A 24,831-nucleotide genomic window follows, 5' to 3' on the forward strand; every position below is an offset into this window, starting at 1 on the left:
TACTTACCAATGTAAGGATTCTACGTCATTTCCCACTTCCATACAAATGGTCTTCATATTGCTCTTCCAAAAAGTCTACACTTCCTAATGAGGAGGCACGGTCAGGGATCGGTTCAAGCTTACTCCAAAGCAATCCTTTCATAAACCCAAACGAAATTCTTTACTGCACACTTTCTCTACTGGAATCCCGCTAAACTATTCAGACCAAAACTCAAAGACTCAGACACATGTTGGACCTGCGATTCATCCTCTGGTGATGCAGAACAAAGGTTCTTCTACTGTCAATACCAGTCTTTCTTTTGGTGTGGCATCTCTTCCCAGCTACACAAAATTTTCAAGACCACCATCCCACTTTCCTTTCCACTTATAATCCTGGGTCCATACTTTGCAGATCCTCCAATTGATCTCTCAGACTCAGACCTCACCGTACTTGATGTTCTATTCACAGGTGCCATGAAAGTTATTTTAATTGATTGGAAATCCATTAACAATGTATTTTATCATATTTGGTGAGCTTGGGTTAACCAATTGAGGAGCACATATATTACTCAATCTCTCAATAAAGGCTATCCTATAATCTCACAATGCATATGGGAAATGCTATATGTCTTTACCCGCAGCTTATCCTCATAATGGGTGACCTACCAATCCCTATCATTTGACCATAACCCTGTTTATTGATATGACTAAATACATTCTTCACTGGCTCACAAGACTCTCCCACACCCTCTTCCCTCCTCTCCCTTTCCCTCTCCCATTTCTTTAACCCTCTAAGTTGTCTACACTTATTATAACATGTATGTTACATACACGTTACCCAGGGACACTTCACAGGAGCCATTCCCAAATCTAATCCCATACACGAATCAGCCTCGCTTAATCCTTCCACATTTTATTTTGCTCTAGTCATACATTCAATCACCAATCATCAGCTCCAAGTGACTTAGATGCTGTGTGATTTCCTCAAGAATTATAAGCTTTGTTTTATATGATGGCCATGCTTGCATACATGTCTCATTATTTGTAGTCACTTATATCAACCTATGTTTTTCTTAATTTTGCTTTGTTGCTCTTTATTAAAAATGCCAATAAAATATTTAGATTAAAAAAAGAGATACTGCCAGTGATTTATGCATTTTTATTCAGGTGATTTCCTCAAGCTGTTAGCTGGAGGAAAACATTCCCAAGAATACTGAGAGATACATGACAATGGTGCCCTGCAGCAGAGTTGCAAAATGCAGCCTTACCACCAACTGCTAGTGAGCTGGACTGTGATTCCAAAGTCTCTAATTTAGAAGAGAATCGATCTAGTGGTCATATTCTTTCTGGCATTTTCTGGCAGAATATTGTGTCCATTGCAGGTAAACGTGGTGGTGGTGGGGGGGGCGGGGATGCGGAGGGGGTGAACGTGACAAATGATGGGATAGAGAATGTAAAATAAATAAATAAATACAACCACTTTCTTTCTTCATTTATTTAGTCGCGATACGGCGAGCGCAAGGTAAGTGGCTTTAATTTTTTCATATTCCCTATCCCATCGTTTTCCCCTTTCACAACCCCACCCTCGCACTGCCTCACCGCCCCAAGACTGTTACCTGCGCGGACAGCTACTGATTGTGCCTGTCAACTGGAATTCAAAAGAAACCAAGATATTGTTCAACATTCTTTAAGATCTTTAATTGCAAATGCATTAAGAATGTAGGCACAGCAAAGAAGAATACTAAGGGTTGAGGAAACAAATACAGTTATGTGAGGGAATCCATTGCAATAAAAAGGTGGACAAGACTCTGCAGGTGCTACACACTCTCTTCTCTAGAAGCAGATATGAATTCCCAGGATGGTGATGATGATGGAGTTGGCACACTCGCCGAAGAGCGCGATATCTGGTTTACCACACAGAGAGAAAAGAAAGAAGAAGTTGTTATAGAATACGACAGCTAGTGCAAGACTGTAAGACACAATGGTGATTTGGTTTGTGCAGTTCACAGGAATATACAATGGCAGCACAGATTTAATTGGACCAATTGGTAGTTATTACCACTAGAGATTCTTACTTACAAATTGTTCACCAAACCTCAAATGAATTCACAGGGTTAATAAAGAAAGCTATGTAATTAAATTCTTGCATTTCCACCTTGTTCTTGTAACATTGTATTAAATAAGATAATGCCCCTGTGGGGAGAAACAGTGATGCAAAAGCAATTATCCACTTAAGGGGCAAAATAATATAATATTCTGACTGATCAGTGGTCCAGAATTCCAAAACATTATTCTACATTTCACACTGTTAACTAGGACCCCAACATAGAAGTTCTTGAGAAACATGTGTGTTTCATTATTTGTGTCTACTTTTTTTGTAATGCATGGGAAATACTAGGATAAAACTGTGGTATTTTGGATGGTGTACTAAATAATCAGACATGGACACAGAATGACTGGTAACTCATGGTCGCCGAACTGACCACACCTATCTTTGCAGGTAACTTTTATTAACTTCCTGATGCTGACATTAGGACAAACCATTAATAGCACAACCACATTGGAAAACTTGCAATCCCCTTCCTCGGGCATCCCTCGTGGTGTTGCTTGCCTACCGACACAACACTACATCCCTCCTTCACCATAGAATTGAAACCAATTAAATGAAACAAAACAGAATATACATAACACAAAGTCAGTAGGCTTGAAGATCTAGAAATGCAAGACAGTCATAGGCATGCTTACAAAACCTGGATTAGCAGCACTGAATCATATTTTTCAGTCAACCAAAAAGTCTACATAATGTTGTGAGGGATCGGGGTTGGAATTCAGGAGATGCCGATCTCTGCCGCACCTCTGGATAAACTCTTGGGTGGCCTCATTGGTCTCTGGGAGTTCGATCATCTCCAAGCTCTGCTCTCTTTGAGACGGTACTCCGGTTGGAGGTGCCAATGTTGTCAGGGGTGACCTGTCAGAAATGGGGGTGCAATTGGTGTCACTATCAGCGGCCTCACCTGAACTGGGTGGACTGCTCATGGGTGTGTAGTTCAGAGCGTCACCTGCTGATTCTACACTATCATGTAGTCAAGGTGCTCTCTTGTATTGAGATACGTTCCAGGTGACTGTCTCAGCCCCTCTCCTGCCAGTAACCCTTGTGCCTTTTATATCTATGATTGTCCATGGGGCAGCTTCAAAAGGTAGGCAGAACTTTTCACCTGGGTGTTGAGCTTGGACCAAGACTATAGCTCCAATCCAGAGAATGTGGTATTTGGTTGCCTTCAGTTTGAAGCATACTGGTTGTTGCGGGCCCTTCGCGTTCAAAACGGTTCGGAGGATTTGAAAGCTCGGCCCACATGGAGATGATGGGTAATGGTGTCTGTTAAAGTCTGCCCAAAAACACAACTTGCTTGGGGCAATACCAGGGATAGGCTGAGGCATAAGCCAATATTCACATAGGAAATTGTAGTTGCCATTTTCTATACTCTTGGTTTCAGTCACAGCAATTCAGATGACCTTTGCCAATGTGTTCACAAAACATTACACTTCCTTGTTGGCCTGGGGCCATCATTTCCTTAAGCGGCAGTGTATGAAGTTTCTGTAGCATAGATATTCAGCCCACTCATGTCCGCTGAAAGGTGGGCTTTTGTCAGTGTGACTTTCTTAAAAAAGTAATGAGTGGCCATAATTTTTTTGACTTTAGGGATGACTTCTGACACAGAGGTGGTCAGCACATTTCAACTTCAGGATATCGGGAGAAGTTATCCGCCAGGACTTCCAAAATCTACACTGACTCATTGCGATAGAGCAGTAAGTCCTTCTTCAGTGATGAAGGGTGCCGGAGGCTCAGCCTGCCCTGTCCCTTGATAGGCAGGACAGTCTCTAACTACTTTTTCCACTCACTGATCAAGGCCAGGAAACCAGACCTGTTTCTGCGGCCTGTTTTTGGATTTAACTACCCCTTGAGGAGCTCCATGAGCTAGGAGGACAGTCTTCTGTCTCAGTCTGCTTGGAGGACTATATATGGTCCTCGCATGAGGCAGCCTTTCAGTGTGATGAATAGTTCTTTTCATATGTGGTGCAATCATTGGAGTGTTGACCTGACCTCTTCAGTGTGATGTGCAGAAGGGCATCAGTGAGGCTGCCAGTCTCCTGTCAGTACTGCCTGAATGGTAATTTGAAGGCAGTCATCATGCCCGATGGCGTCCATTACTTCTTAGAGGGACAAGGGGATGGACTTGGACTGTCAACTACAAGGCGGACATACTCCTCAATGTCTCATGCTTACCTTGCTTCAGAAGGGGTTCACTGAGAGGGCATGGTGTGACAAGATGTCCACAAGGTTGCCGGTGCCTGGCCGGTACTCGACCATGAAGCTAAATTCCTGCAACTGTAGAATCCATTTTTTCAATCGTTGGGGGTGGCTAGGAAAAGGACCCCCGAAACAAAGGGATCAATGGTTTGTGATCCATGAACATAATAAAAGGGTGTCCGTATAAGTATATGTAGAATTACTGGCACCCCCAATGAATCACAATGGCCTCTTGCTCTATTGGGAGTATCTTTGCTCGGTCAGTGTGAGCGTCTGGCCCGGATACACGACTGGGGCCCACCCTGCATTTCTGATGCTCTTGTTTATTGTTTATGAAGAGCAGCATATCACCTGCATATAATGTGATACGACGCATACCTTTGCAACTATTCCCCCCATGTAGTGGGTTCTCATTTATGCCCTACATTCCAAAGGTACCACCGGTATGGCAAATAGTAGCAGGGATAACTCGATAGGCGCCCATCTGTTTTAACTCTCACTGTGGGATGAGTATAGAGAAGTCGGGCCACGTCACAAATATAGGTCCCCGTCCCATCCTCTCCATTAATGTATGAGGGTAAGACCAGTCTAGGTTGATGAAAGATTTTTTGATATTGACAGACATGACCAGAACCTCTGTGGCAACGTACGGGGCATCGAGATATAAAAGAACAAATTTCATGTGATTCTTTCTTCCTAAAAAAAAACAACTTGATTTTTAAAAATCACCTGTTATTTTTTGTTATTTGAGTGTCAGATCATGCTAAACATGCCATAATCGCTTTTCAACATTTTAATAGGGGTGCTTATTTCCAAAACCATGGAGGGGCAATCAGCTAAGTCAAAGGCTGGACCATCTACTCTCACACTAACACTTACTTTGGTGGCCTGTGGGGCCATAAATATAACCATCTGTCTCCTCTCTCACTCTATTGAATGTGTATGGAGATTACCTATGGGGCCTGAAAGGTGACCATGTCTTTTCTCTCTCACTCTATCAAAGATCTATCTGAATATATGTTACGGAGAAAAAAAGGACTTTTTTTTTTTAATGACATGATTGTCATTTGAAAGGTGTGGAGGGATTTTGGTTTGCCACTCAAAATGAAAATGTGTATGTGATAGAAAAAAATGCAGTTTCACCAATGAATATGCTGAATTTTAAGCCACAATGATTATTTGCCAGACATATTTAAAGCTGATATTTAAATGATAGTTCCTGCTTAGTTGGGGATACATATTCCTGATAATAAGTCATTTGTGCCAGAGGGCACTTACTCATATACATATTATTTCATTAATCGTGTACAGGCATTATATAATGACAAAACAATTCATGGAATTGCTTTTGGTGCACCTTTGAAAGGGTTACATGGTCAATGTTTGTAATCCTGCAAAGAGTGGCCACTATTGTAATCTTACTGGACGAGGGCACCATTGTAATAGTAATAATGCTAATTAGTAGAATGGGATGATTTTCATTGATCAGAAGAAGCTCTCATCATAGAAAATGTCGGAGTCACCTGTAATAGATCACACAACTGAATCATTTTCCAATACCGTTAAAGAGTGTTTCTTCAACTCCCTCTTGAAATTGCTGAATAAGGGTATAAAATGTGGCAAGGTAGGTAGCGTAATCCATATCACAGCTTCTGCTGCCTCAACGTATTTCTTACAAGTTTAGAAGAATAATATGTTGAAGGTTGGGATCATCTATTGATCTCAAGGTACTCTGTGGTTTATTGAAAATTGAGCAGCAGCTCAAATAACAACGTACCTATCCATAGGAAGACTTTGAAGACTTCCACATTACACATACATCGTTTAGCATGACCTGGGTTTCCCCATTAGACAGCCTAGTTTCTAGTGTGAGGAAGACACGTCCCAAACCCTATCTGAGCCACTAAAGTATCAATAAAACAGATTCTGGATCAATTGCTTCCAGTGATGGAATTAAACCCAGTTTTAGTTTTTGTGAAATTCAATCAAAGGGGGAGGGGCTCTTTGAACATTTAGATGGGATTCTTTTCAATGGACTGAGGCATTTGAGAAAGGCTGAGCGCCGAAACCGGTCATGCCGAAATTCTTGTGAATAAAGCTTCCAGACGAGCCCCGCTGTGTCCCTTTCTTCTTTCTTGAATGGGGGAAGCTGTTTTGATGTTTTGCGCATAGTCTGTGGTGCGCTAAAAGGGACCCTACCTGAAAGTGGTCGTGGAAAACACCAGCAAGTGGAAACTACGTGTGGAAGCTGAAGTTGTGTCCAAGGTATCGGAAATCCATGATCCCCTACTCACCTGAGGTTACCGATTTGTTGCCGCAGATTTGCGGTTGAACACTGTGTGGAGAGGCACATTCATGATAGTTGTGTCTCCAGATGAGGTGCCGCTTCGTGATGAGGTGGGAAGTAGGGGACCCAAGGACGCTTATTCCACCAGCATTTCCGTTAAAGACTTCCGCTGCAGCTCGTGATATTCCAGCCTGGTGCATGATGGGGCCGGTAGTTCATGGCATGGGACTACTGGATGTCAGCACAGCGAGTTGCAGTTGGGCCCTTCACTATTTTGGTGGGAGGAGCTCTTTGAACATTTACAGGGTATTCTTTTCAATGGACTGAGGCATTTGAGAAAGGCTGAGCGCCGAAAGCGGCCATGCAGAAATTCTTGTGAATAAAGCATCCAGATGAGCCCCGCTGTGTCCCTTTCTTCTTTCTTGAATGGGGGAAGCTGTTGTGATATATATATATATATATATATATATATATATATATATATATATATATATATATATATATATATATATATATTTTTTTTTTTTTAGATTCTGATTTTTATGGTGGTAAACAAGGCAAGATGTGATTGGAACCTAACTAGAATAATGGAATCAGGGAAGTATTCCTAAACAGCAAAGAGGATCTGAGTGTCATCAGAATGTATGTGAAACCTCAGACCATGAGCCACAAGAATCCCCACCATATGGACCATATGCAGGGGTATCCTTTGCACTTTTTACATGTCTTGACCTAGACAGGTCTGTTGCTGGTGATATGCTAAAAATAATATGATCTTATCTGGAGACTTACCACTCACTCCTTACTCATGTTTGAGACAGGCGAGGAGCAGCCCATGAGTCATGGTCTCAAAGACTTCTGAGCGGGATGACGAAGGCTGTGTCTTAACCTGAGTCTCAGATCTCTAAACTGATGCTTCTTGATAACGAGCACTATAGTCTTGATATCAAGATCAATGGCCTCTTTATTAAAGGCTACCACATTATTTAGCGAACCAGGGAGCTGTAAAAACACCTTTGTAAGTAGCGTTATTTACTTTTTAGGGGCCCAAGTTCATCTAGCCCTATTTACATTTTATGTGAGCATTTTATAAATATTCAACATTATGAATGATGCAAAGTAGACAAGGGGGTATATTTTTGCTATTGTTAATGGCTTTAATTTTATTATTTGAATGTAAGTACTCTGAGAATGCTGCATCGGTTTGTGATTATCAAGGGGGTGGAGTTATTAAATATAATTAATGCATCATCATAATTTACAACATTGGAATAATACCAGGGTCATCAATTGACCAGCAATATGTGTTAGGCATAACTAGCCAAAATAAACCTTAATGCTGTCTCGTAAAAGTAAAAAGTATCATGCCAGGATATAAATTGCTCAGACTTTACTAGCCCAAAATGTTACTGCCTAGCACTTAAAGATCCTTTTAGAATCTCCTGAAAATTAATAAGAAATGTATGTTGTATTGGAAAGGGCATTATACAACAATTAAAAAGTGCTGAACGGTGTAAGCTATGCTTTAAAACCAATGAGTATTAATATTAAAGTCAAAAAGACAAAGGCATCCCTTGTTTTAGGTTTAGCAGGTAAATAAAATAACAGAGCATGTTTGCGTATGGTGACTGCCAGTCAGTATTGCACTGCAAAGAACACGATTCCAAATTTCTCAATAGAAGAATCATCTGTCCCTGATTTCTGTCACACTTGTAATCATGTGCTCGAAACTATGACAGAATGAGCTGGACTTTGCTAGAACGTAATCAATTTTCACTCTCCACTGAACCACCTCCAGCTGCATGACTGACTCAAGTAATTGTCAGGAAGCAGGACTGGAGGTCCTAACAGGCCTGGAAGCCCGCTCACGCTAGGTTCCTTTCATCACAGAGGAACAGCTTTGTCTGGGCTGAGACAGCGTGCAAGGTGGGCATGCTCTATGGCAATAGGCTAGCAATGGGCTGATTCCCAGCAAGCCACAAACTCTTACATGTGCTATGGAGAGCAAAGGCATCTTGGATTTTCAAGTATACCATTGAAAATGAACTGAAGCTATTTTCTTGAATATGTAACTGAACTCTTAAGATTAAGGGTTGCGTATTTTGCTATGGGGTGCCTGTGAAGAAGAAAGAAGTGTTCTTAAAATGGACTATATACATATCTATATATGAATGTCATGTAGAAATTATATAGGAATGCTATAGCACAAGATGTCACGTAGAAACTATAACTCATCTATCACAATAGAGCGTACAGTGAAGAATCTTGAGGTACTTATTCAAAATATAGGAAGAAGTACTCGAAATCACATATATTTGAGATACCTCATTTTCATATGTTTAGTTTTCAATAATGACCAGTTTCATATTAAAGTACAATGAGTTGTTTACACCAAGATATTGCTAAAATATATTCATTCACAATTACAGTTTCACTTTGCATTCTTAACAACAAGGTATTTCATATATTTCTTGTCTTGTAGATATCCATTACATTCTGCAGTCCTCATTGACCATCCCAAGTGATGAGGCAGAGTGGTGGAGTCCTGTGTCTTTGTGTTGCCACTTATTCCATTCCCCTTTCCCACTTGTGCCACTAGCTTTTGTATCCAGGTGTATGTGGCTACTGGTGGGGGTGATCAGAGACGGAAAGGAACATGGCTTCTACTATATCTTGTGCACAACGTCAAATACAACCTGACAGCACTGCCTCTATATATCCCCAACCATTCCTAGACAAATCCTCAAAAAATCATAAAGCAATAAACAAAGTCCTTCAGCCCACAAACTGTAAAAAACTGAAACCAAACTCACCGCCTGTCTCCACTGCTGGGAATGTCTGGATTCCGTTGCACAAAACTTCAATATTCTTCCCAAAAATGGCCAGATTCTTGACAGGGGTTTGCCAGACAGAGTATTTCAGGTTCTGGGAAATAGGCTAATGGAAGGGAGACAGATGAACAGATATTACTGCTGTAAAGGACCACCAGGCACATTGAATCCACCCATTTCACTATTGAAATAGTCAGACACTGTTGTGTGCCAAATATTATACTACAAAAATATTGCAGCCAGAATATTGACTACCAAACCATCATGAAGCTATGTGTATAAAGGTTAGTAGAAATTTACTATTCATAACTCCACTTTCGATGTACCTTGAAGATATTGAACATATTTATAGTGTCAAAGTACATATACGGTGGGGTATGACTAGTATCTATCTATCTATCTATCTATCTATCTATCTATCTATCTATCTATCTATCTATCTATCTATCTATCTATCTATCTATCTATCTATCTATCTATCTATCTATGTATCTATCTATCTATCTATCTATCTATCTATCTATCTATCTATATATCTATATATCTATCTATCTATCTATCTTTCTATCTATCTATCTATCTATCTATCTATCTATCTATCTATCTATCTATCTATCTATCTATCTATCAATCTATCTATCTACCTAAGTATATATATATATTCCAACCACGACCTGTTTATGGGTAAAATAGGCTCTGACACAGCACTGGATACCAGTTTTTCAAACCACAGTTTATTCCAATACTTAAGCCAATGTGACACGTTTTGGCAGAGGCACAGGCCTTTTCACACAAACTGGGCGTCATATTGAGCTCCCCTTATATGATGTCAGAACATAGAACGTGATGCATGGACATGAAAGAACGCTGCAAATGCAGCTGTCCTTTAAAATGTTTCTGTATCATTTAATAATCATTGTCCATGACGAGATTCTAATACCACACTTACTGCATCGAATATATGCAGTACTATTAATAACTGAACACTTTGGGGGATATTCTCAAGAACGTGTGATAACCATTGCAAAATTGGCTTAACGCAACTCTTCACATTGCAGCCTATTGCGACAAAATAGCAATGTGTTAATGCTGTATTCCCAACCCTGCGGCACCATGCGATAGTAGCAGGATAACGTGCCAAATGAACACATAAAAATCAACGCGACATACAAAAATTGCAAAACACGAATGCAAAAAAAGTTGGAATGCCTCAAATCGCGATACAAAAATCTGTGACAACCAGCGACAGGGCTGCAATTCCCACACATCATGTGGAAAAATGCACTATACAAGCAACAACAAAACCCACCGAAACCAAATCAAACTGCGAAGCACCATGGGTGCACCCGGACCGAGTGCAGAGGACAACCCAAACCCCACAGGCCCCATGGAGGACCAGCCAGGGACCCCATGGTTGGGGAAGGGCAAGAAGAAGAGGATGAGGATGACGGGGTTCAATCCGCAGGAAGACCGGATCATTGTCACGGAGGTGATAGGACACTACCAACAACTGTTCGTCACCTCCACTGCGTCATTGGCAACACAAACGGAAATATGGCAGTCCATCGTGAACTATGTGAATGCAGTCGGAGTGTTGAGGAGGGCAATGGAGGAGATCAAGAGGTGCTGGTATGATGTGCAAAGCCAAACCAAACAGAATCTCGCCGCCAACAGGAAGGCAGCAAAGGCGACTGGAGGTAGGAGTCCTGCGCCACAGGAGGAGCTGGATGAGCTGGAGGAAATGGTGGCCACAGTCTGCAGTGTGAAGACGGTGCAAGGAGTTGGGACCCCAGACACAGCTCGACATGACCTGACCCAACCTCAACAGTGTGAGTAACGACCAGGGACTGGGGGACGGAGGGAGATGGGCACAATGGCACACATGCAAAATCATGTGTAGCACACTGTACTCGCACAATGATTGTGGAACATGTCCCTGATACCCTTGGCACACTGCAGCACACATAGAAACACCAAGAAGGCCCCCATCCACAATGTGCACAAAGGGACCAACCTCCCTATCACCAACCCCACAACCTACCCATGCACATGTGCCAAATCCACAAAAGCAGCTGCTCTGTGAGCCACGCTGACAATGCAAGTGAGACTGCATGATCGATAGCATGGCTGCAGTCAACATACATGACATGGTGCATGACACGACATTGAGTTGGCTGAGTGCAGACCACATCCGTAAAGGAGCAGGTCACACTCTGACACATCCACAGGCACCTACAACCAATGACGTCAAAAACACATCTGCAGACAAAAAATGCACAAGAGTACAACATCTGTCCAAGAGCACAAATTACCCAAGTCGCAAACATCCCAGCACCCAAAAAGCACACAAGTCAATTGCACACCACCTCTAAGGGATAAGGGGCCGCTAAATTAGAGCTGCAGGGGCGACTCACCAACAATGCAGCGCACACACATAGCAATCACAGCACATCAACATTGACGACAATGTGGTACAAAGTGCAACACGTACACCACAGACAGAGGACACAACTGGTGCTGCATGTGCGTAGAAACTGGACAATCACATCTGGTATTGCATTACACTGTAAGATGATAAGTACAACCCACATCCGTCATGTAGTAGTAATGCCCACGGTCTCCCATCAAATATCCAGCTTCACCAAAACAGTCACAATGTACGTTGTCGTGCAGGCTGTATGTAAACATCTACAATGCGTCAACATACATGGGACACACTTTTAACCTGCATCTCCCCTTTACATTGGAGAGGGACAATCAACACCTCCTGCAGAGCAGACCACAAATCTCTTTAGTGATGATGAAGAGGACACCCTGCACATTTGCTCAGACACCCTCAAATGGCTAATGGACAGCCTCCGTACCCCACCCCCAGGAGCAGGGCAGCCCAGCTGCATTGAGGTGACCCCACGCCCTGCACAGACCACACAGCAGGAAGCACACACCACCACAGCTGTCTCGCAGGACCAACACATGGAATTCCAACATCTTGTGTTAGGGTGCCAGGAGAAGATGGCTGATCAGCTGCGGGTGGGGTTCGACCTCATGGCAGCCAAACTCAATGCCAGATGTGGGTGTCTGAGTCACATCAGGGACCACTTACAGTCCCTAACCGACACCCACTGTCCGCACCTTGCTCTCCAACAATCTTTGGCTGACATTGCTGGGGACATTACTCGGATACAAGAACTGTCTAGTTAGACAGGCTCCAGCGATGACAGCACAGAGTTGGCACAGATGGGGAGGTCAATGGAGACCATGAGCCAATACAGGCTGGAAGTATGGCAGCCACGGCTGAACACCAGCGAGCTGTAGCTGGGATATTCCATGCCTTGCAGATCCTCATCTTGCCATTGCTGCCGCAGAGCCTGTACCAGATAACTGCTGCAGGAACCTCAACACACACATCTCCGCCCCTGATGTGTCATTGGCACAGAGTGATGCAGCCCTACTACCTTCACCCCCTGATGTGTCAGTCGCACACAGTGATGCAGCCATAACACCACCACACACACCTGACACACCGGACACAGAAGACGTATCAGAGGAGTAAGATGTGGATGGTAATGACTGTGTGAGAAAGGAGGTAGTAGCATCCATCCCAGCCATATGGCCTGTCCCTGCCTGGTTCAGCTCTCTGCATCATGCCCTGGAATAACACCTCCCACAGTGCCCCAAAACACTCTGCGACATTCACCTGGACCCCGACATGGACTGCCATATCTGGTTACCAATGACAGCAATCTGGCTGCGGACTGAACTCTTCCTCTTCAGATTAACTTTTCATTTCCCCAACGACTCTGGTTGGCCTACCACTGGGCAACCATATAATGTGTGCTTTGTATGGCCATGTACTGCTCAAGCTCCGACACTCCCCAGAATGCGAATAAAACATTCCAAATAACACAGGTGAACCATGTCTATGTTCACTCAAGTATATAAGTATGGAGGAATGTAGGGACATTGAATGCACTAAAAGGTAAATGACATCGTTGCACATGTTTGACCCTGAGCCACATTGCCAATTAGATGACTTTGAAGGTGTGAACTAGCTGTGGCCTTATTGCACATGAACAACAATCTTGCAACCCCGCAACATAGCCACACGTCCATGTATTACATAGGGCTGCATGTAGAAATGTCAACTTCGGTGACAGGCCTGAAGTGGTGTCCCCCATCACATGTGGAAACAGAACATCTCTTTGCATACCTAGTCACACACATCTGTGTGGACACAGTCTGTTTTGATGGATAACATTGATCTACATGGCAAGAAGTTGGACACCATACTCACATTGCTGAAGACACGTAGGAGCACAGGTCTACCAGCAACTATCCCAATCACAATGTCGGGCTCACAGAGGTGGATCTGTCAATAGGGACTCATCCCAATGTACAAGCATCAGTCAGTCCTTCCCTGTGTACGGACAAAGCTCATTGAGGCACAGGATTTGTCATTATAATCAACACTCATCACAGTTGTACACTAGTGAAGTTGAGTAGACTATATTAGCATATGCATGTCGGTACGGGATAGACAAGGGCCACAACATGCAGACCAATGCTTCAGTCGAGGTGCAAGAAATGGGGAGGCAAAAATTAACACATATCATTACGGATGGCAACGGTCTCAGCCCACCTTGCCTTGCTGGACGAGTCATGTGATGTTTGGCGTCTGCTCTTTGCCCGTGTCAGGGGACATGACTCACAGCCCATGGGATCCGCATAGTGCTGTACCATCGAACTGCGCCAACTGTGTGCTCTGCTGACAGTCAGCAGGTGAAAGGGTCCTACAAGGTCACATGTTGTATTACATTGCCATGTGTGTACTCTCCCCCCAGAAGTATGTCTGATTTGGGAACGTTGCCGAATGACACAGCAGATTCGCCCATGGGACTGCCGCACCTTGCACAGGTGTGTGTACACACGTGTAGGTCAACGCACATGCATTCTGAGTCCAGGTGAAGGCGAAGGCAGACATGTCCACTGTTGTGGTGGGATATGTGACCATTCACCCAAGATGCATCAAGGTGTGGGGACCTGTGCCGTGGGTGACAATCAGTTGTGGCTGTAGGAACGTAGTTACTCACCCATGAATGCGAGCGCAGCTTCATGGTATGGCCCTTACTTGTTACTTCAATTCCTTACAGAATGTCGTCTAGCTCTTTGATGCTATTTCATATTTTAACATTTTTAGAAATTTCAAGGGGTTCTCCCGAAGAAGGCGTCTGATACACCGAAACGCGCGTAGAGATCGTCATCCTACCCACTCAGTTTTTATAACCATTGATTATATTTTATCATTGAATGTTGATATTCTTACATGTTATGCTTTTCATGATTTGATGTATCAATTGTTTCACATGTATTGTTATTTTTCATATGTTGGACAATAAGATTGTTTTATATTTTTTAACTTCCATGCAATAATAAAATGAAAAGTTTTTTTAATTTTGTGGTTGTGTATTAGTACACTGAGGTTCTGTTTATTATCCTGTTTGTTATTTAACCTGATATCATACAGGGATCCAGTTGCCTAGGAGTTGTTAATATTTGAAATATTGTTGCCCTGTCCTAGGAACTGCCACTGGTTTCAGGGGGTCACTTTTATCTTAGCCATAATCGACAGTGGAACCAGGGCTAGACACGGGTGACGTACGCAAGACGGAAACTCAGACGGTAACTGATGCGCAACACTGCCAGTGGCAGTGATCCCAACAGATGCAGTATTCATGCATTGTACAGTTCCACGTGACAGGGGTTGTGCATGTGCGCGGGATTGCCGGCCATTGCGTTAGTTGATCTCGTAGCACCGGCACTCATCTGACCGGCGGCAGTTATGTGGATGATATGGCACAGCTCGAAGCAATGAGTCGTATTTGTGTACAAAGTTTGGACCTATGGGTTTTTCTTTTACTTATGTGTCAAGTGTATCCCATGCAGATGTACCTCAAGCAGGGACAACTGTGTGTGGGATGTGGACACGTTGGTCTTTCATTAGTGCAGTTCGTGGTGTGGATTAATTCCACTTACAAATTCACCTAACTATACCAATACTTTAAGCTTTTTTTCCCAGTGAATTTCTAGTTTTTTTTTAACTTAATGTAATATTTAATTACCATAAATCAATCCAACTTCCTGCCCAGCCAAACCACCTCATGCAGCCGACCCTACGCTACGCAGGGCCTTCAGTCTTGCATGTTGGGGGGTGTAGTCCACAGGGCCTGTTGGCCATGCGTGGTGCTGGGCTGGTTACAAGGCCTGGTCTTTGGCGAACCCCCACAAAGGCTGCTAACCCCACACTGCACAGGGCCTTTTGCTGTGCATGGCAGACAGTTGGCCACAGGGCCTGGCCCTGTGGACCCCATTCCCCAGGGATGGTAATTGACCTGATATATAGTTCTTATAATCTTTTTATTATTTTAAACACTCTACTGGCTCGAGTTTCTTTGCAGCAGTCAGCTCAAAATAAAAGTTAATGTGCCAGTCTCCTCGTACTGAGGTGACCAACATGACAATGCCATCTACCCACAGACCAATGGGCTATGTGACCGAAATAAAAGCCATAAATGTATCCATTTCTTGACATTTACTTTTATTTTGAACTAAATTGGAGTCCTGGTTAAGACTGACAACTTCTTGTCTAGAGTGAAAGAATAAAAGAAAACCAGACTTTGACCTAACAACGTCAGGAAGTTATAACTAAGCAGCAGCGACCCCTCCATTCGAGCGGAGGAGTGTCGCTCCCCCTGCTGCAAGTGCAGCAGAGGTTAAAAATAAAATGGTAATACAATGAATTTATTACCATTTTATTTTTCACTGCTCCCAGCCTGAGCCGTGTTTGAGGGCAGGGTGGGGCCACAGGTGCTAACTGGCAGGCGAGGAGTCGTGCTCACTCCATTTTAGAGTGCGCATGTCACTTTGGCTGGCTGTCTTAAGACGGTCACTCTGACTTTAAACTTCTCCAATCTGAGCTGTGTCAGACAGCTGGGTGGAGAGCAGGCACAGGCCCTCAGTGCCTGAGGGAGCATTAAGCCAGTCCGCTTCAACCAATCCTCGTGCTTCTCATGCTGCTTAACATCAACAGCATGAGAGCAACGTCTGGATTGGTTAGTGAAATTGGTTCAGACCAGTGCTGACGGACTGGAAGCAAGAGGACCGGAGGAGGGGAGCCAGTGCATTGAGGTGGGTTAGTACATATTTTAATTTTATATTTATTACCCACTGACAACCAATGTAAGTAACTCGCACTGCCTTCAGCCTCAATGACAGAGCTTTCAGTTGTGGTTAATTATGAACACTGTTTATAATTAGCCATGATTGTGAGCTTTAGTGTTGACCTTAAAGGCATTGCTGGGCAGTGGGTCAATAAACATCTGTTATTCAGCACCAAGAGGTCTTTCTGGGTGAAAGTGTGTTTTATAAACACATTTATTATGTTTATGGCTCCAATAACTGATGTGCTTGCCCTACCAATTATTTATAGTACCAGCCACCACTGTGGCTAAGGACAACTCTGAGGATGCGTAAGGCCAATCCTATTGATTGTTCAGTACAAAAGCCACCTGTGTGTGCTGCTCGTACAACCACCCAGGTTCTGCCCTTCCTTACCTGCTCAGGGAATAGCTCTGCACTTGGAAATTCTTCTTTGTTCAGCGGGGTCACAACGCAGGCCTTCCTGGAGAAGATTCTGGTGGCGATAAAGCCCTGGAAAGCAAAAACACACAAATTACATCACACTAGCTTTTCTGAGAGATAATGGCCTGTAGGGAATATACATATTCCTGTATAGTCTATACTCCCACATCTAGGAACACATAAGTGGCACATTCAGAAAAAGTGGGGAAGTTTAAATTACCACACTACTTGCACTGAACAGGAGGAATGCTTGAGTTGGAGAACCTAGAAGAAAAATATGTCTGGCTTAAAAATGCATGCATCGCCCTCCCAAGTCGGGGATATTATCATGTATGTTCTGGTAAATCTTCCTCTGACAGATCCCCATGCAGCACCATCTGGCACACGTACCGTCTTGTAGTCCAGGACAGCATCCCACGACTGCCATCCAAGGTTGTGGCTGACGCTAACGACATTGTTCTCTTTGTCGACTGTCCATGAAGGGTCGGTGATTCTAACAGCCTGTGGACAGAATATGTTGTCTTAGTGCCCGCAGGGGAAATACCATTGTATTGCATCAGGAGACAAATACGCAGAAGCGACCTCTCCATGTCAAAGTGATGCCTTCAGGTCGGTACATGTGATAGTTACAGCACTTTACACTGAGCTTTGTGAATATGACATATGATGCAACAGGTAGCGGGGGTAATATTTGTATCCTTGCTAGCCAGGGTTGGGAGGTCCTCCTAATAAGAGAGTCTGCTGCTGCTTCTGATGCGATTGTTGTATTTGTGACTGATGCTTCTTGAGGTGTATCCCCTGTGCTCTGTCTCTTCTGTGTGAGTGACTGAAGTTTGCACTGGTGCTGTCTTAGCCTTTATGCAATGTGTCTTTTACTGAAAATATTTTACCTTCTCTTAGTGCATGGTCTTCTATAAAGACCATACCTAACACACCCCATATTCTTTTATCAAATCGAACACCTTTTAGTTTCTCTTTCATGGTTGTTCCTACGGGAATGATTAATTTGGATTGTGATGCATTTTTAAAGCTTTTCTAACAGTGATCAGTCCTCACTACATGTAGCACTCAATTGAAAGCAAGCCTTTGCAAAACCAATAGGTATGGAGGACATTTTCAGTTATAAGCCAGAACCATTGGCTTTTGCCAAACCACCTCGAGTTGCTGGGTATGGTGAATCTTATCTGTGGACTGATGCTTGTAAAAGGTCGCTACGACGGTTCCAAATGGTTGCTCCTCCAGTGGTGACCGTAGCAACTCATTTGTAATAAAAAAGAATGTGTTTCGTATAGAATTAATGAACGTGCTAGATTATTGAATTTTCCAAAAAGTGTGACAGATGAGTTTATTTTCCAGGTGATAATAGCCCCTACTACATTCTAATGGATCCACTTCCTTGAGGGCAGAAGGATACACCCAGGCGAAATGCTCATTTAGCAGAACTAAGATGAGGTCTATAAAAGTTTAATTTATTTTTCAAAATGAAATCTATTATTTAATTTTAAAGCAAAATATTTATCTATTAAATTAATCAAATTTTAGCGCTATATATATATTATGATTTAACTTTCTATTTAAAACTGAATAAAAAAGTTAATTTTATATAAAAATTGAAACGTTTAATATCTGTTAACACATTTATATGCATATATGTTTGTATATACATATATATTTTTAAATATGTATATATATATAAAAAATATTAGTGCAATTGTTTGTAAAAAAATATTGCCATAGATATTTTAACATATATATTATATTAAAGTAATTACATTTTAATTCACATTTAATCTGATAAGGTAATGTGCTGCTATATTTTATTGTCTTAGTTCTAGGGTAATAATACCTAGTTAACATTATCTGACATTTAGACTATATCTTAAAATATTAAAAGTCTTTTTTAATTAATAAATAATAATAATTTCACCTATACTTTCTGGTAGGTTGATCTCCACCACTAGTAGTGACCTTACACTCACATAAACTGTTTTAGGAGGCTCCACCCCGTGATTTGAAGGGGTGAAGACATGTTCTAGTGTCAAGTGGTAATTATGTTTTGCTGTGCACACTTTACAAATCCATGATTCTGCATAAACATTTTTTTGAGTAGTTCATATGTTTATAACATAACATGTTCCTGAAAGAACTGAAACATACCCTATATTTTGCAAAGTTCCCAAATCTTCCAGTATACCCATTCTTTTGAGTATGTGGGGAGACATTCCATGTCTTCAATGCCTGTTTTATTTCTTAGCACTTTTAAATATATGCCTTGGCGGCTGCCGCCTGTCTAAAGTGGTCGGGCAGCGTGGGAGGTGGGGGATGGTGTGGGGCAAACAAAAATAAATAAAAAGACTGACTTAACTGCCACTACAGCTGCAGCTGCCAGTCGTCTCTGTGCTCCTCCTCTCCAGTCAGTCCATGGGCCACAAAGCACAGGCTCCCCACCCAAACCAGACGCTGCTCTCATACTATACCTAGTATGAGAAAATCTCTAGGATTGGCCTGAATGGGCTAGTCTGATGCTCGCTGAGGCACAGGGAACCTGTGCCTTTTCTCCACCTAGCATAGCAGCGCAGCTGGGTTGGAGAAATATAAGTGCGCATGTCTGTTTGGCTGTCCTAAGATGGCCGGCCAAACTGACATGCTCACTAGCAAGTGCCCACCAGTCCTCCTCCCTGCAACAGTCTAGCCCGGCCTTGGCCTAGACTACTCCATCGGCTTCAGTGTTCAGTCAGACAGTGATATATAAAAGTATAATAACAATGTTTTATTGTCCTTTTATTTATCATCTGCTGGCTCTGAGCAGTGAGGCAATGCTCCTCTGTTAACAGATGAGTCTATGTGTCCCTCCTAATGAGACCCACAAAAATCTTAAATTGGATTTGACACAACAGATAACGTCTCTCTTCCAGCCTGACCCTGGCAGGTCCCTTTTGCTATGTCACTGAGCCAAGCCTGAGAGAACAATAGATAGAGAGGGATGCAGAGAGAGAGAAAGTGAGAGAGAGAGAGAGAGAAGTGTAGTAATACAGAGACAGAGGGACAGAGTCAGGTCATGGTGCTGTGGTCCTCCGCTATTTAAGGCCACTGCTGGCAACTGCCTTATTGAAGCTACACATATAACCGGAAAAGGAATCTAGACTACAAAAAAGACCTAAAAAAGTCTTAGTTAGAAGAGGGAAGGGAGAACCCAAATGGCAAAATGTGATTTTCCTGGGCCTCTGAAATCCTTTACACTGGATTTGGTATTGCCCATTCTCCAATCACCAAATTTGTCTAATGTGAGATCGGCACCACCCACAAACAACTTATTTATGATATGACTTACCTTATTTGGGGCTGTCTCTGTCTGGAATACTCCCAAAAGAGCAATGGCCAGGACCTAAAATAAAAAAGTGATATATGTGAGCAATTGTCAATGATTCTCTGTATCTTGAGCACACCAATGTGTACTTTGGGCCTCAGTTTGCTGAAGTGTAATCAAGCTGGAATGGTCCTGAGTGATACTGGGCATGGCATAAACACAAAGGCCCAGATTAACTATTTTTGAGTGAAAGGCAATACTGTACCAAAGTTGCTGCACTGCATTGTATCAAATGGAGAGAAAAAAATGGCGTCACATGTACTAAGATATGGCTCTTTTTTGCCTCAAACTTTAACAGTGGCGTGGGTCTGGAGGGAGGCGATGGCCCATCTGGGATGGAAGGTGAAACCAATGGAGATGACCCACCTATGGTCCAGTGGTGGGGAAACTGAGTGGTTTCACAGAATGAAACCATATTTGCACATCCACCCTAGGGAACGTATGGAAGGGTGACTCTATGCTCAGCCTTTCAAATACATCCAGCTCCGACACACATTGTTGACACATATACCTAAACATACCTTTATTGAAGATGCCTCACTCCTGGAGGACCATGCCCTCACGGAACCTTTGTCGAAAAAGACCATCTCGCTCATCTATAAAAACGTATGAACAATTCTCTGGACCCCCTTATCCATCTGAGTTCTAAATGGGAGGCTGATATTGGAGATGTTGGGGATGGCGAGTGGGAGGAATCTGTGAGGACCTTTAAGGAGGTGGCTATCAAGTCGGGCTTTCGTCTTGTTCACTTATGTATATTATATTGTTTATATTATTCCCACATCGGCATACACGCCATGGGCCACAGCCCACACAACCTCTGTCTATGGAGATGTGGGAAGAGGGGCACATTCTTTCACACCCTATGGTCCTGCCCTGTGATACGGCCCTTCTGGTTAGAACTACAGAAAGTAGTGGGAGAGATCCTGGGGAACATAATACCGGATTCGGCCCAAACCTGTCTCAAACACATATGAGGGGATGACCCACCGCCCAGGTATAACAAACTCTGGCTATCACTAGGTTTATCAGTGGCCAAGAAAAACATAGCGTGTAAGTGGGTTTGCAAGAGGACTCGCCGACCAAGGCAGAGTGGTAAAATGACATAGACTGGTGCATGTTGGCGGAAAAAATGATTTACCTGGGTAGAGGGTGCCCACGGAAATGGGAGAAGATCTGGTCCCCATGGTGATCATAACGAGGGATGGAGGAGTCATAAAAAAAAGATATGGCTAATTTTTTATCTCCCTCAGGCTAACAAGTTTTTAGCAGCCATGCACCAATGCAGACACCCTAGCACTATAGTGCAAGGGTGTGTGCATTCTCTGAACCATAGGTTTCGTACTGGAAGGGGTGTCTTCCAGTACAAAAAATATGCTCTAAGGCTTTGCCCCCTTCTTATGTGTGCTATACAATGCAGTGTATGTGCAAAGCTGGAAAAACTAGGAGTAATAAACAAAAATGTGTTTAGACCTGTATCAAGGAAGCATAGGTTTTTGGCGCAAATCTCGCTTTACTAATGTTTTTAGATAGGGATCTGCATCAAAACCCACAGGTGGTTTGATTGAAACACTTAGGCACCACCAATAGAAGGCCCCCTTGATGCAAATTAAGGCAAAGCTTTGAATCACACACGTTTTGTTACTCAGGAAATAGCCAGATCTTTCAGACCCAGGATAGTTTACCAGAAGATCACAGGGTTTCTCAACAGGCCTGGGGCAGTCAGTCACACTGTAGTCTAATCTTTGAGAAGCCAAGAGAGAAAAGGCGCAGTCAATACCAAGGCGCAGTCAATACCACACTGACCATTCTTCCACTCTGCTATTTTCAAAGTAGACTGCAGGCCAGAGAGCTGCTTTCAGGGCTGGATGGTAGCCAGGTCTCATTAAAACCCACATGGGTTGGATAGTAGGGAAACAATAGCCCCCATACCTGCAGTGCAGGGGCAGGCCTGAGTTCAAGGGGGCCCCCTCCGGCACTGCGTAAAGCGGGGGCTGAGAGCTCCTACTTGGTTCTAGAGTACAGGGGCTTCTCTATATACTTTTCAGGGGGGGGCTCAAGTTCCGTTATGCCACTGGGGTGAGAGGTCCATTCTAGCTGCTACCACCAGCAGTGTGGGACTGCTTTGAACATTGTTGCTAATGCTAATTTTGGTTACTTGTCCCCCTTGGTAGAGTCAGTCATGCTGTTGGCTTATGTCTGAAATCCCAGTGGTGCCACGTAAGGCTTGACTGTTAAATACCTGTAACACCGAGTGAACACGTATCAACTGGAAACTTACATACAAACCGATGCATGACAGTATGGTTAGCAGGGCTGAGCCAGTCATGTGACAAGTGAGCACATACTGATCAATGGATAAGGCAATCACTTAGCTAGATAGCCTGGATGAGGCAGGGGAAGGGAGCACGCGTACTTACCAGAGTCTTCATCTTCAAGGGATTTTCTTGTACGGCAACGTGAGACAGCTGGGTGACAAAGCTGTGTCCCAACAGCCTTCTATATATAGAGCCTTAGAATAAACATGTGATGGAAGCTTGTCCAACAGACATAAGAGTCGGCATTATTTGTACAGTCCGCCCAGTTGTGAGTATTGATTTATTTTATCATCTATTACTATTAAGTCTATCAGGAGAAATAATATCAGTGACCTTCACACAAATATTCCACTCACTATCTAGTGGTTGTTCCTTTTCTGTGACTGATAAATGGGCTCACCTTTGAACACTTAGCACAGGTGAAGAAAGTCCACTCACTCATATTTAGGGTTTGGCTGGAAACCAAAAGGTATCCTGGAGCTGCTTGTAATGTATCAGCCGCATATAGCACTGGGTGATTGTATGGCATGATCCTTTCATGGGTCTTAGGGTAGGGTTAGACCTGGCATCATTGCCGTGGGTTTCCCCTGTATTTTTGCCTTTGCCGCCTGTGTTTTTGCTGTGTGTTGGACTTTGTTTTGCTGTTCTAGATGCTTTGGGCACTTTGCCACTGGGGTTCAGTACCAAAGCTCAAGTGCTCCCTTTGTAAATGAATGCCATGGATTGGTGGTTCCATGATTGGCATATTTGATTTACTAGTCATTTGATTTACTAGTCAGTCCCTAGTACAGTGCACTGTGTTTTCCCAGGGCCTTTAAATCAAATGCTGCTAGTATGCTTACAGCACTAATTGTGCTACCTACACAAGCAGCCTTGCAACAAGGTCTCAGGCCTGCCATGGCAGAGCCTGTGTGCAGTCTGGTAATGCCATGTTGTATTGGCAAGTGCACCCACTTGCCAGGTCCTAACCTTCCCTTATCTTACATGTTAGTCACCCCTTAAGGTAGGCCTAAGGTACCCATATGGGCAGGGTGCAGTGTATGTCAAAGGTAGGGCATGCCCTGGTGTGTGTGGCATGTCCTGATAGTGAAATACTGGCAATTTTGTTTTTCACAATTGCAAGACTGTCTGTTCTCATAGGATAAAATGGGGAGTTAGCTTATAACATCTTATAAACATACATTCCCCTGGGAACAAGGTAGGGAAAAAAAGTTTAGTATGCCTGAACTAAGAATGTTCAAATGCATCTTTTAGTGAGGGTGATTTTTGCATTCTGTGTTTGAAAATACCACTTTTAGACAGTAGGTATTCTCTTGCTTAGCCATCCAGTGTGCCTCTGCTAGGATGTGTATTAACTGTCTGGCTTTGGGATAACAGGGGATGGGGAGGTGCAGTGGCTCCAGAGAGTCTGGATGAGTCATCGCTTGGGCTGAATGGACCTGAGCTGCATTTAAAGAAGGGGGAGGAGATTCTTTTCACCTGAATGAGCCTGGTCTGCCTTCCACAATGCTGTCTCCACCTCTTGTCCGGAAGCTGCACCAGAGAGGACCGAACTGGTTTTGACTGAGCACGGGACTTCCTTGCCACCAGAGAACAAAGGTTTTTGCTGTATAAAAAGAGGGGCCCAGACCTCAGATTTTTAGATCACTTCTGGGAAATCAAGAGAAACATTTGCCAAGGAGAAGAGTTGGAGAAACTGAGGAGGCGTACTGCCCTTGTGCTTATGCTGTCTGGGGTTGGCCTGAAGTGGCTACTTTCCGCCAAGGAGAGGGAAAAGGACTTTCCTATTTGCTGTGTCCCCTGCTTAAAGAAGATCTTCAAGGCCTTGAAAAAGAGCTTGACTCCTGTTCTGAAGTCTCAGGGACACAAGGATTCCCCTGAACTTCATTTGCTGGGAGTACTGACCTGCCAAGAGGTCCTGTAGCTGTTCTAGACCTCTAGAGGTTGTTCTGGCTATTGGGAGCTCGAAAAGCAACACAACAACAAGAAGCATGATGCATACGTGCCTGTTTCCGATGTATCGGCAAGAAACCAATATAGTACCTGCCGCGGCTCAAGAAATCGCCGCATGCCGCATCGAGTGCACCGGTCTCAGAAGTCCG

The 24,831-nt window shown here is 43.4% G+C and overlaps 1 protein-coding gene across 1 annotated transcript; it reads right to left on the reverse strand.

The window, feature by feature from the left end:
- Positions 1-1,124: 1,124 nt before the first annotated feature.
- LOC144791873 (gastrokine-1-like) lies at positions 1,125-23,080 on the reverse strand. Its single transcript, XM_078666658.1, has 6 exons — positions 22,832-23,080; positions 20,376-20,429; positions 17,435-17,545; positions 17,018-17,113; positions 9,389-9,512; positions 1,125-1,883 (listed from the first exon to the last, which is right to left on the reverse strand). Exons 1-6 carry the CDS (start codon positions 22,841-22,843, stop codon positions 1,813-1,815), a joined length of 468 nt encoding a protein of 155 aa, XP_078522784.1. The 5' UTR covers positions 22,844-23,080; the 3' UTR covers positions 1,125-1,812.
- Positions 23,081-24,831: the final 1,751 nt, after the last annotated feature.

Source organism: Lissotriton helveticus, chromosome 11 (assembly GCF_964261635.1).
Source record: "Lissotriton helveticus chromosome 11, aLisHel1.1, whole genome shotgun sequence".
Classification (NCBI taxonomy): Eukaryota; Metazoa; Chordata; class Amphibia; order Caudata; family Salamandridae; genus Lissotriton; species Lissotriton helveticus.